Source organism: Rhinopithecus roxellana, chromosome 10 (assembly GCF_007565055.1).
Source record: "Rhinopithecus roxellana isolate Shanxi Qingling chromosome 10, ASM756505v1, whole genome shotgun sequence".
Classification (NCBI taxonomy): domain Eukaryota; kingdom Metazoa; phylum Chordata; class Mammalia; order Primates; family Cercopithecidae; genus Rhinopithecus; species Rhinopithecus roxellana.
Window position 1 is genome coordinate 9,393,130 of NC_044558.1, and position 12,464 is coordinate 9,405,593.

General features: G+C 44.2%; 1 protein-coding gene across 6 annotated transcripts in view; it reads right to left on the minus strand.

The window, feature by feature from the left end:
- Positions 1 to 1,816: 1,816 nt before the first annotated feature.
- Positions 1,817 to 12,464, minus strand: part of DCP1B (decapping mRNA 1B) — a 58,556-nt gene continuing 47,908 nt past the window's right edge. For 2 of the 6 annotated variants that reach the window (XM_030939482.1, XM_030939483.1), the window contains 5 exons: positions 11,483 to 11,611; positions 8,491 to 9,354; positions 4,795 to 5,043; positions 4,435 to 4,563; positions 2,635 to 4,103 (listed from right to left, as the gene is read on the minus strand). In XM_030939482.1, the coding sequence (XP_030795342.1) occupies positions 3,939 to 4,103; positions 4,435 to 4,563; positions 4,795 to 5,043; positions 8,491 to 9,354; positions 11,483 to 11,611 (1,536 nt within the window). In that variant the 3' untranslated portion in view covers positions 2,635 to 3,938. Of the gene's footprint in view, positions 2,048 to 2,634; positions 4,104 to 4,434; positions 4,564 to 4,794; positions 6,119 to 7,262; positions 8,183 to 8,490; positions 9,355 to 11,482; positions 11,612 to 12,464 lie in introns of those variants that run through there. The other 4 variants (XM_010363566.2, XM_010363567.2, XM_030939485.1 and 1 more) reach the window with 4 other exon arrangements.

Below are 12,464 nucleotides of genomic sequence, written 5' to 3' on the forward strand. Positions count from 1 at the left end.
GAAGGACTTCTTCAAGGAGAACTACAAACCACTGCTCAAGGAAATAAGAGGACACAAACAGATGGAAAAACATTCCATGCTCATTGATAGGAAGAATCAATATCATCAAAATGGCCATACTGCCCAAAGTAATTTATAGATTCAATGCTGTCCCCATCAAGCTACCACTGACTTGCTTCACAGAATTAGAAAAAACTACTTTAAATTTCATATGGAACCAAAAAAGAGCCCATATAGCCAAGACAATCCTAAGCAAAAAGAACAAAGCTGGAGGCATCACGCTACCTGACTTCAAACTATACTATAAACTATACTTCAAACTATACAGTAACAAAAACAGCATGGTACTGGTACCAGAACAGATATATAGACCAATAGAACAGAACAGAGGCCTCAGAAATAATGCCACACATCCACAACCCTCTGATCTTTGACAAACCTGACAAAAACAAGCAATGGGGAAAGGATTCCCTATTTAATAAATGATGTTGGGAAAACTGGCTACCCGTACGCAGAAAACTGAAACTGGATCCCTTCCTTACACCTTATACAACAATTAACTCAAGATGGATTAAAGACTTAAACGTAAGACCTAAAACCATAAAAATCCTAGAAGAAAACCTAGGCAATACCATTCAGGACATAGGCATGGGCAAGGACTTCATGACTAAAACACCAAGAGCAATGGCAACAAAAGCCAAAATAGACAAATGGGATTTGATTAAACTAAAGAGTTTCTGCACAGCAAAAGAAACTATCATCAGAGTGAACAGGATGGGAGAAAATTTTTGCCATCTACCCATCTGACAAAGGGCTAATATCCAGAATCTACAAGGAACTTGAACAAATTTACAAGAAAAAACAACCCCATCAAAAAGTGGGCAAAGGATATGAACAGACACTTCTCAAAAGAAGACATTTATGCAGCCAACAAACATTTGAAAAAAAGCTCATCATCACTGGTCATTAGGGAAATGCAAATCAAAACCACAATGAGATACCATCTCACACCAGTTAGAATGGTCATCACTAAAAAGTCAGGAAACAACAGATCCTGGAGAGGATGTGGAGAAATAGGAATGCTTTTACACTGTTGGTGGAAGTGTAAATTAGTTCAACCATTGTGGAAGACAGTGTGGTGATTCCTCATGGATCTAGAACCAGAAATACCATTTGACCCAGCCATCCCATTACTGGGTATATACCCAAAAGATTGTAACTAATTATTACCCATTACTGGATATATACCCAAAGGATTATAACTCTACCTATTACAGGGTATATACACAAAGGATTGTAACTCTACTATAATTAAAGGATTATCATTCTACTATAAAGACACATGCACATGTATGTTTACTGCAGCACTATTCACAATAGCAAAGACTTGGAACCAACCCAAATGTCCATCAATGACAGACTGGATAAAGAAAATGTGGCACATATACACCACGGAATACTATGCAGCCATAAAAAAGAATGAGTTCATGTCTTTTGCAGGGACATGGATGAAGCTGGAAACCATCATTCGCAGCAAACTAACACAGGAACAGAAAACCAAACACCACATGTTCTCACTCACAAGTGGCAGCTGAACAATGAGAACACATGGACACAGGGAGGGGAATGTCACATACTGGGACCTGTCGCGGAGTGGGGGACTAGGGGAGGAATAGCATTAGGAGAAATACCTAATGTAGATGATGGGTTGATGGGTGCAGTAAACCACCAAGGCACGTGTATACCTATGTAACAAACCTGCATGTTCTGTGCATGTATCGCAGAAATTAAAGTATAATAATAAAAAACACTTGACTATAAAAAAAATCTGAAACATTTTACTTCATATTATACATACTTTTTTTAAAAAAGGCAGAAACATTGAAGGAAACAACACTCAACATGAAAGAACCTTGTGCCAGAGTTCTAGAAGGACCTTGAAAATCAGTTTTAAACGGACTTGCTGTCACATAGTCTTTTTCATGGCTGCTTGAGTCATGCTGAAGAGATAGGCTTCATAGATTATATTTAAGAAGTTGTCATCGTTCTGGAAAACAAATCGAAAGACCCAAGAGAATGTAACTTGGTTGGCAGACACCAAAGCTTCCTCTGTCTTAGAGCTGAACTGGCATTTGGAGGCTGAGACACTCATCTCTCCCTGTCTGATCTAACAGCTGGTGGTTTTTAATTGCACGTGTGAATGTTCAGTGGGGCTGAAGGCAAGGCTGGACAGAGCTGATGGTTTTCCACGGTCGGTACGCACAGTAGCAAGAGCTCATTACATGCAGCACAGATGGGCAGCCCAGCCACATGGCAGCATGGAGCAAGGTTTACTCAAGCACAGCCTGAGTCTGCGGCATGAAAAGACATGGCGTTAGGAGGACGTGATCCAAGTCAGTGGTCTCAAAGTTTGGTTCAGAGATTGCTGTGGCGTGTTTTTGGTTTCTTGTTTTTGGGGTTTTTCAGACTGGAGATCACTCTGTCACCCAAGCTAAAGTGCAGTGGTCCCATCATAGCTCACTGCAGCCTCCACCTCATGGGTTCAAGCGATCCTCCCACCTCAGCCTCGGGAGTAGCTAGGGCTACAGTTGCATGCTACCGTGACTGGCTTTTCTTTCTTTTGTTAAGACGGGATCTCACTATGTTGCTCAGGGTGGTCTTGAACTCCTGGGCTCAAGTGATCCTCCCACTTTGGCCCCCCAAGTGTTAGGATTACAGGCATGAGCCACTGTGGTTCTTAAAGGGCCTCCAAGTCACCTACAATGTGTCTACTTTGTTTTGGGCATGACTTAGGATTGTACTTGCAATATGCTTCATCAATACTTCATCAAAGCCAATATAAGTCTTCCCATAAGTTATGGAAAGTTTCTGGCCTTTGCAAGTGGGCAGGAGTAAGACTGGTAATCTCTGGGCTCTTTTGCCTGGCTAAGAAGTGAGAATCTTGGTCTAATCAGTGGTTTTCCTCATTTTTTAATTCTAGAGACTTCTCCCTCCCACCCAAATTCTTTACAGTGTTAGTAATTCACCCACACTTCCCATCCCCCTTCCTTCTCTCTTGGCACCCCATATAGAGTTAGCATCATTCTCATGTAATGAAGAGAGTGATGTTAAAAGTTCCTATGCATGAGATTGTGTCCTAACAAGAGGCCGAGACTAAAAACAGGCTGCTTGAGTGACTGGGAATACGAGGTGTGGTACATGGGAAGACGTACAATGCATGCAGAGAGTGGAGGGAAGGGGAATGTAATTTCTAACCTGCCATGTTCAGCAACTACTCTGGAGTAACAGAGTCTCAAGACGATGTGAATGGAACCAGCCAGAAAACATATGAATCTTTTAAAATTCAAACTTAAGAAATTGGCTCAAGGTAAAGAGGTTCACAGATGTCCTATCTAATTCCTCAGGAACTTACCATGAATAGCTTTGAAAGGTGGCAAGTATTTTTATCCTGATACTTACTTATGAATTAGTAAGGCTCAGTCATTTGCCGTATTTATCTCTGATTGTTATTATGCTTCTGCTGATTTCTAGCCCCATTCCTTTCATTCTCCCTCAAACATGTTTCCTTCTTTTGTAGTCTCACTACGTTGCTCAGGCTGGTCTCAAACTCCTGGCCTCAAGCAATGCTCCCACCTTGGCTTCCCAAAGTGCGGGGATTATAGGCATGAGCAGCCACTGCGCCTGGCCAACATGTGACCTTTTAAAAAATGTTGCACTGATCGAGACCATTGTCTTTTTGAGTAGGATAAGACAACCACAGAAGGGGCTGGCCTGCGCTCTCAAGCACATCTGATGCTTAAGCAAAGTACCACGAAAGTTTTCTTAAAGACTATCTACCAAAAAGACACTTAAATATGTTAACTGGGGTGTCTGAAGTCTGTCTGGCTACAAATGTTCCCCTTTTCAAGGACTACCATTGATTTTTTGGGTGTGCTTTGCTAGGGCACCTGTGCTGAATGTTCTCCCGAGGCTGGTCCCTGGTAACATTCAAGGCCCACGGGAGAGTACGTGGGAAGTGGCACTCGGGGGCCAGGCCAGGGGGCATCCCAGCTCTGCTTATAGTTCTGTGCCTCAGGCCAGTTGCTCAGCCTCAGTTTCCTTGTCTGTAGAATGGGAAAAATAACAGGGTTGTTGTGTAAAGGAGTGAATGAGTTAATAGGTATGTAGCACTCAAAATAGGGCCCGGCACCAGCTCTGTGGAGTGCTAGCTATTACAGCACTCATTAGTATTTCATAATTTCATAGATAAGTGAGGCAAGCGGCTCACAAGGAGTCCTGTCACTCCATCCCGTCCTAATGAGCAGGTTTCAAAAATGACTTGTAAAACACACCTGTAGCAGCCATGGCCATTACTTGCTTCCCTCCCTGTTTTCCACTTGCTCAGTGGCCTGTTCCCCACTCAGCAGACAGCCCCTTGCCCAGGACTGCTCCTACCTCTACTTGCCAGTGGTGAGTTTTCTGTCTGGGCCTCCAGTAGCACCCAGGGTCCTCGCAGGGACTGCTTAATTCCCAGTGTATGTTTCCTTCTCTTCTGACAGGTGACAGCTTGGAGGCCTTAGAGTCCTTCAAATTACAAAATCCTTGAAAAGCTGAGACACCCAAAGCCACACTTGGTATTATAAATAACACCTAGCTAACTGAGCACAGAAGCCGCTGGGGTCAGGATGAGGTGTTACACACACCTGCTAGTCTCACGGAAGCTAAGCAGGCCTTGGCTGAGTCTTTACCTCATAGTTGCAGCCAGGAGGCCAACAGGCGCAGTCAGGTGCAAAGGGAGAGGGCGTGCCCGCTTACCTGAATGAGGTACAGCAGTGCCTCCTGGAGCTGGAGCTTGGTGAGTGGGCTGCTGGTGATCACGGAGGGCTCCGGGCCCTGTATGGGCAGGAGGAGGCTGGTGGCGGCAGCAGGTGGCTCCTGGCCTCCCACAGGCAAGGGGCCGCTCTCCCTTTCCTTTGGTGGGACAGAAGTGGGTTGTGCGAACACCATGGGGGACATGAGCAGAGAAGGAGCTGCTGTAGCAGGGACGCACCGAGGTGAGATGACCTGCTCACAGGAAATACACAGAGGGCGGGGCTCAGGAGCTGCTCAGGGCATCGCAGCAAATACACACAGAGGGCGGGGCTGAGGAGCAGCTCACGGCATGACAACTTGCAGCGGCAAATACAGGTGGTCTAAGCTTCCCTGTCCACAGCTTCCCTAGCTGAGAAGTCTATGGGTAACTGATTCGTGTTCCACTCTCCGCGCACCTTCCTTGGCATCACTGAGCAGCTCTGGTATGGTCTGCTGTGGCGGCTGCTCCCACTGCATGTGAAGCTTGGCCTCTGGCTGACAGCTTAGTTTTCAGGCTACTAGTATTTGGCAAGTGCATTTAGGACTCCTGACCTTTTCCTTAGACCTGGCTGTCCATGACTCTGCCCTAAAAGTCTCACAACCTGTGTGACCTGCCACCCTTGTTAGGGGCCTACCCATTCCCCTCCTGACCTGGAGCACAGGAGGCACTGTGAGAGCAGCTCCCCTCCTCCTGCGGCCTCACTCACTTCTCATCGGGAGGGAGACTGATGTGTGGGTTCCACCCCTTCTGGGTCCTTCCCTGCACGATCTGCCTGTCTGCAGAGAGCCCGCGTCTTCAGCTTCTGCAGCTGATGTGTTTGGGGTGACCCAGGCTGCCTGTTGCTCAGCCCTGCCAGGGCCTGTCTGCTGAGTCTAACTCCCTTGGCAAACAGACCTGAAACCAAGTTTTCTAACAGCCCTTTCAGTTATGCAAGTGACATTTTGATCCTTACCTGACTGACTCCTACAGCTATCATTTGCTTCTAACTCGGAAGAAAAAGAATGTTATTTATCAGCCTCCGAACTCCCCAAAAGAACTCCTAAGAGGGAGGCACGGAGACCAGCAAGCTAGAAGTTGCTGTAATTTTATCATCAATCCCTTAGCATCTCTTTGAGCAAAAGTTGGCCTAGAGGAAGGCAGGCTGTTTCTTTTAACTTGTCCCTACGTGACATTTCGAGGAGCGGTGCTGAGCAGTGATGCTCCCGGAGGAGGAGTCAGGCATTCTGAGCACAGCGTGGGCTGCTGCAGTGCTTGCCTTTCTCACTTGGCTCTTGATATTTGTGAGTACTGAAAAGTCAAAGGAGTTGTACATCAGAAATTTAAGTCAGACTATATTCACCCCATTCTTCTAATTCTAAATCATCAAAGAGAAAAAAGCAGACATTTTTAAAAGAGGGTCAATAACACTGAAATGAGGGGAGTGGGAGTTACAAATATTATTCCTATAGCAGTCAGTACTCAGATTTGGGATTTTTTTTTTTTTTTTTTTTTTTTTTTTGAGACGGAGTCTTGCTCTGTGGCCTAGGCTGGAGTGCAGTGGCCGGATCTCAGCTCACTGCAAGCTCCGCCTCCCAGGTTTACGCCATTCTCCCGCCTCAGCCTCCCAAGTAGCTGGGACTACAGGCGCCCGCCACCTCGCCCGGCTAGTTTTTTGTATTTTTTAGTAGAGACGGGGTTTCACCGTGTTAGCCAGGATGGTCTCGATCTCCTGACCTCGTGATCCACCCGTCTCGGCCTCCCAAAGTGCTGGGATTACAGGCTTGAGCCACCGCGCCCGGCCTGGGATGTTAATAAGTAATAAATGAGAACACTTTGACTCAGGGGCTCACAAAGACTTTTGGTACATGCCTAAGATCTTTGTTTTCAGAAAACTGAATTTTTTGTTTTGAGACAGGGTCTCACTCTATTGCCCAGGCTGGAATGCAGTGGTGTGAACATGGTTGACTGCAGCCTCAACCTCTTGGGCTCAAGCAATCTTCGCACTTCAGCCTCCCAAGTAGCTGGGACCACAGTGGCGTGCCACCACACCTGGCTAATTAAAATCAAAAAATTCTTGTAGAGACAGGGTCTCACTATGTTGCCCAGGCTGGTCTGAAACTCCTGGGTTCAAGTGATTCTCCCATCTTAACCTCCCAAAGTGCTAGGATTATAGGCATGAGTCACCATGCCCAGCCAGAAGTGAAAGATTTTTGAGAAACTGTTATAAATTACATAACAGGCCAGGTGCAGTGGCTCACGACTGTAATCCCAGCACTTTGGGAACCCGAGGTGGGTGGATCACCTGAGGTCAAGAGGTCAAGACCAGCCTGGCCAACATGGTGACACCCCATCTCTACTAAAAAAACATAAAAAATTAGCCGGGTGTGGTGGCAGGTGCCTGTAATCCCTGCGACTCAGGAGGCTGAGGCAGGAGAATCACTTGAACCCAGGAGGTGGAGGTTGCAGTGAGCCGAGATCGCACAATTGTGCTCCAGCCTGGCAACAAGAGTGAAACTCCGTTTCAAAAAACAAAAAAAAGGTACATAACAAAACATGACAAAGGGCCAGTGATTATATATGTGATACACAGGCAGAACTTTCCGATTTTTAAACCCAATGTACTTTCAATGAATGTGTTCCAATCCAAAGGGAAAACAATTCGGTGTCAGATCTCCAGATGTTACCTACAGGCAGATGTGGTTTCCTCACTGTCCCAAGTCAGTGATAGACATGGAGAAGCATCTTCCCCAAAGGACAGAATATTTCTAAAAACGGTCATATTCTCCCTCTCTGGCAGTTTGTGTGGGGGGTGGAGGTGGGTGGCATGCGTATCTCTCCTGATCTTCTGTAGGCTATACTGACGATACAGAGAAGGATAAAAACAGGCTGCACCTTTAAGGAGGAAATATGCTGTTTTTTGTTTATTTCAAGAATCTACAGCATGGGCTGTGGGTAGAGGTAAGGAGTCTATTTTCTTCATCATTATGGACCCACATGTAGACAATGCCTGACACATAGTAAGTGCTCAAAAATATTTACTAAATAAGTGAATAAGCAATAATTTACTGTGGACTGAAAACCAAGAAGAGGTCAGATGCTTGGCATTCCAGATTGATTTCAAGGCAGATCATACTAAGTTCCTATAGTCAAAACTTAGGGTTTTCTCCCATGTCTGTGTTGGTCTTCAGACCTCCTAACATTATGAAGATTTAACTCTACAAGTAAATGCTCTCAAAAAGGTGGGGGGAAGTTCTCAGATTGTTAACCAAAGTGAAGATTCTCCTTCCAGGTAGAAAGTTCAGGCAATCAAGATGCATGGAGGTGGCTTCTGGCACCCCGCTCCAAACAGAAATGTACGTGACACGTTGGTCCCTAGAGCACAGAAGGGGACTCTAAATTTCACTGCATTATAGTAATACCTTTTTCTTTGTCTTTTTCTTTTCTTAACAGACAGGGTCTCGGTCTGTCACCCAGGCTGGAGTGCAGTGGCACGATCATGGCTCACTGTAACCTCCGCCTCTTGAGCTCAAGGGATTCTCCTACCTCAGCCTCCCGAGTAGCTGGGACTATAGGCGTGTGACACCAAGCCTGGCTAAGTTGGTTTTTTTTTTTTTTTTTTTAGAGACAGGGTCTTGCTATGCTGCCCAGGCTGTTTTATTTTGCCCCTGGTACAGATTTACCTGGAAAAGAGGAGTCTGCTGTTCTGTGCTGGATGTCTTGTTGATCCAGGATTCCAAGGGTTTCCCTGTTCCAGAGCTCTGAGTGAGCACAGGAAACTTAGCGGCCAAGGCTGGCCGGTTAGAGGCATGCAGCTGCTGCTCCTGCTGCACAATCTGAAGCTTCTTCAGTAACTCTTGAGGGGAGATCACTCCAGAACTGCCAGTCTGATTACCAGAGATGGGGAGTGTTTGTCTTGGGAGTGTGGACTGTTCTCTTCCACTAGCCTGACGTCCTACTGTGTGAAGTGGAAGGGAGCCATTGAAATAGGCCTGTGGTGGCTGAGTCAAACCCTTTCCTGGAGCCGCAGGGGTGACAGAAGTGGGAGCTCTGCTGCGGTTCAGGGCAGCTGAGCTGGCAGGTGCTGGTGTACTAGGGTCACACTTGTTTGCTGTCCCTGGGATACTCTGAAGTTTCTCGAACAGGTTCTGAGTTCTCGAAGCATTTTGTACACCACGAGAAATCCCACTGTTGTGAGGAGACCCTGGCTGGACAGGTCTTGCAAAAACTTCTCCCAGAGAATGGGTACTGCCATTTCCACAAGGCCGGTTTTCAGGCAGCTCTGACAATGGGTGGAGGTCTGTGCTTCTGACCATGAGTTTCTGAATGGCTGGACAGAGCTGCTTCTCGATAGAGGGTGAGTGTCTTTTGGGTTCCTCATAGGACAGGGAGCGTACAACCCCCTGCCTAATTGGAAGCTTCTCTTGCTGCTGCTGCTGCTGCTGTTGGAGAGTCTGTGGAGCCTCCACAGTTTCCTGACATGTAGCTTTGTCCTGCTTCCTAAACAGAGCTGTCAAGGATAAGTGTTGGGGTTCAGGGTCTAAGGTCTGGAAAAAATAAAGATATCTGACATGAGTCTACAAACAATTTGGTTATATAAGGGAGCACTATGAAACATAACTTATCTGATGATTTATTCTATTTACAAAGGATTAGAGAGAATGAAAAAAACTTACAATAAACTTTAAAGACCCCCTTTTTAATGTCAAAAATTTTCACAGCATGATCCCGTACACCCCCAAAACAGTTGTTACATTTTACTATCTGTTGACTGATAAAAATAGGCATAAGGTCTTCAGGGGCCTGGGGTTTCACAGATTGGGAACCACCTTGGTAGGAAATTATATGCACTAAAAAAACAAACAATCTCTTTAATAGGAAGTCCATCTAAGCCTGCAGAGTAATATGAGAATACAAAAGCATATAAGAATTTCAGAATTTCTAGTAGTTGTTCACAGAATTATGGAAATCTAGGGCTGGAAAGAAACGGAAGACTTTTAATCTAAGTTGATCCTTTCAAATATATACTGGTAGGATTTAAAAAGTCCTTGGATACATAAAATCTACCTTGGCCCAGCCAGTTACAAAGCTACTTCCTTCCTGCTTTTTACTTATGTTGCTTTCTGCACTGTTGCACTGAGAAAACAGAAGGCCAGGCATAGTGGCTCATGCCTGTAATTCCTGCACTTTGGGAGGCCAAGGCAGGCAGACTGCTTGAGCTAAGGAGTTCAAGACCAGCCTGGGCAACATGGCGAAACCCCATTTCTACAAAAAATACAGAAATTGCCAGATGTGGCAGCACACGCCTGTAGTCCCAGTTACTTGGGAGGCTGAGGTGGGAGGATCACTTGAGCCCAGGAGACAGAGGTTGCAGTGAGCTGAGATGGTGCCACTGCACTCCAGCCCGGGTAACAGGAATGAAACCCTATCTCAAAAAAAAAAAAGAAAAGAAAAGAAAACACAAGCTTCATTTTAAAGTCAAAATATTCAGGTCTCGCTATCAAAATATAACAAAAACTTTCCATGGAAAACAAGCAATAAAAAGAAAGCTAAAAATTAGAAAGATTTCTTCTCTTTAAAAATTCAACATAAGATTTTCATTACTAGTCTTTATGTCTTTTGGCTCCATGTTCATTTTCAAAATTGATTTAAACTAATTCCTTTAAGAAAATCTTTTTAATTAGTCATAGTCGTGATAAAATGACATAGCAATATTATATTTACAATCGTTAATGGGACTTGCAGATTGACAATTTTTGTCACTGCTGTACTATTCTGAAATATATATATACATACATACACACACACACACACTCTAATACAAAAGTTGATGTCATATTTCTAATTTAGATTGCAAATACAGTGACAAGTCATCATGTCTGAAGAGGACTTTTACACCGCTCCTTTGGACTCTGAGCTCTCTGCGGCAGCTGCCCCATGCATTGCGCTAGCGCTGCACCTGGCACAAAGGAGGCGCTCAGAAGTGTTCAGTTCAATTTTGTTACCTTGCTTGTTGTTCTCTTAGGTGGCCTGGGGAAACCACCCACCCCAGAAGAACATGGACCCAATGTTTCTGTCATCTCTGACAATGTTATTAGTTTTCTAGGGTGTTTTTTTGTTTGTTTTTGTTTTCTGAGACACGGTCTTGCTTTCTTGCCCAGGGTAGAGTGCAGTGGCACATCTCACAGCTCACTGTAGCCTCAAACTCCTGAGCTCAAGTGATCCTCCCACCTCAGCCTCCAGAGTAGCTAGGACTACAGGTGCACGCCATCATGCCAGGCTAATTTTATTGTAGAGATGGAGTCTCATTATGTTGCCCAGGCTGCTCTCAAACTTCTGGCCTCAAGTGATCCTCTTGCCTCGGCCTCCCAAAGTGCTGGGATTACAGGCTTCAGCCACTGTGCGTTGTTTTTTAAAAAATACATTATCTTTTAAGGAGTTCGAGTTCACAAGAGATTAGCAAAGAATGTGGTATATGCCAAAAGTAAAAACTTTAACCCTCTTCTAGGAAGAGTAAGTTATTAATAATGAAAAAATCTGTATTTTGAAATCCCTCTTTCTTGGGTTTACCTGAAAGCATTCTTCAACACCAGGCCCTCCCCGACTATATTCTGGGTCAAAGTTCTTTAAGAATTCTAGAGACACACTGAATACGACAAGCAGAGGACTCCATACCTGGTTGGGCTGAGGTATACGCTGTTGCTGGTTTTCACTGGGTTTCACTGGAATTGGTTTGATGAGATTGGGATTGTCATAGATAGCAGAGGAACTGGTTATCTTTTTTGGCTCAGAACAGGTTTTACACTGAAACAGAAAAAAAAAAATCACCTCGTTTTTGGCTTAGAAAAGATTTAGTCTTTTTAAAAGACTACCCTTTTACTTTTTATCTAATTTGTAGATGGCTGTATTTTTGATAGATTTTCATGCACAAAACAAAATCTCTTAAATTTCTCTAAGAGCTATGTTTGAGTATAAATCAAGTTCAAATTTAATTTTTCTTAGTTGGACAATTCAGTGCTCTAAATAATACTAACACCACCAGCCTCCAGGACCAGGGGTTCTTAGACACCTATATAATTGAAAGGTTCTATGCTTAATATATCAACTATACATTTAAATATATGTAGTCTAATGCCTTTCAAGGATAAACAAATATAGAAACCATTCCTTAAATAACATGTCTGGACAATTTAAGCAGCTGACTTAAAACTGGAGAGTAACAAAACAACTAAACCTTTTTTGGTCTACAAACCAAAAAGCTGACTCAAACCACTGATTTAAAAATTACTAACATCATCTTTATTTAATAAATGACTTCTTGCATAAACAGAATAATTCAAATCTGAGCGTTCTGAGCCACTTACTACAAATTAGAATTTTGTAGAGAAAGAGACAAGAGACAAATCTCATCACTTCCAACACTGACTCATTATCATATATTAATCTAACCAACCATGCAATTGCTAACACAGTAGGATTCATCACAAAAAGAGCATGGCAATGATACTGGTGTCTAGCTTGCGAAAACACTAAAGAAAACAATATGGAATGCTGCTTTCTGTACGACAGACTCTCTGAAGCATCATTAGTTTCCACTGTACAGTCAAGGCCTCAGGCCCCAAAATATTCCACACTGTACCTGACATGAAATGAGATA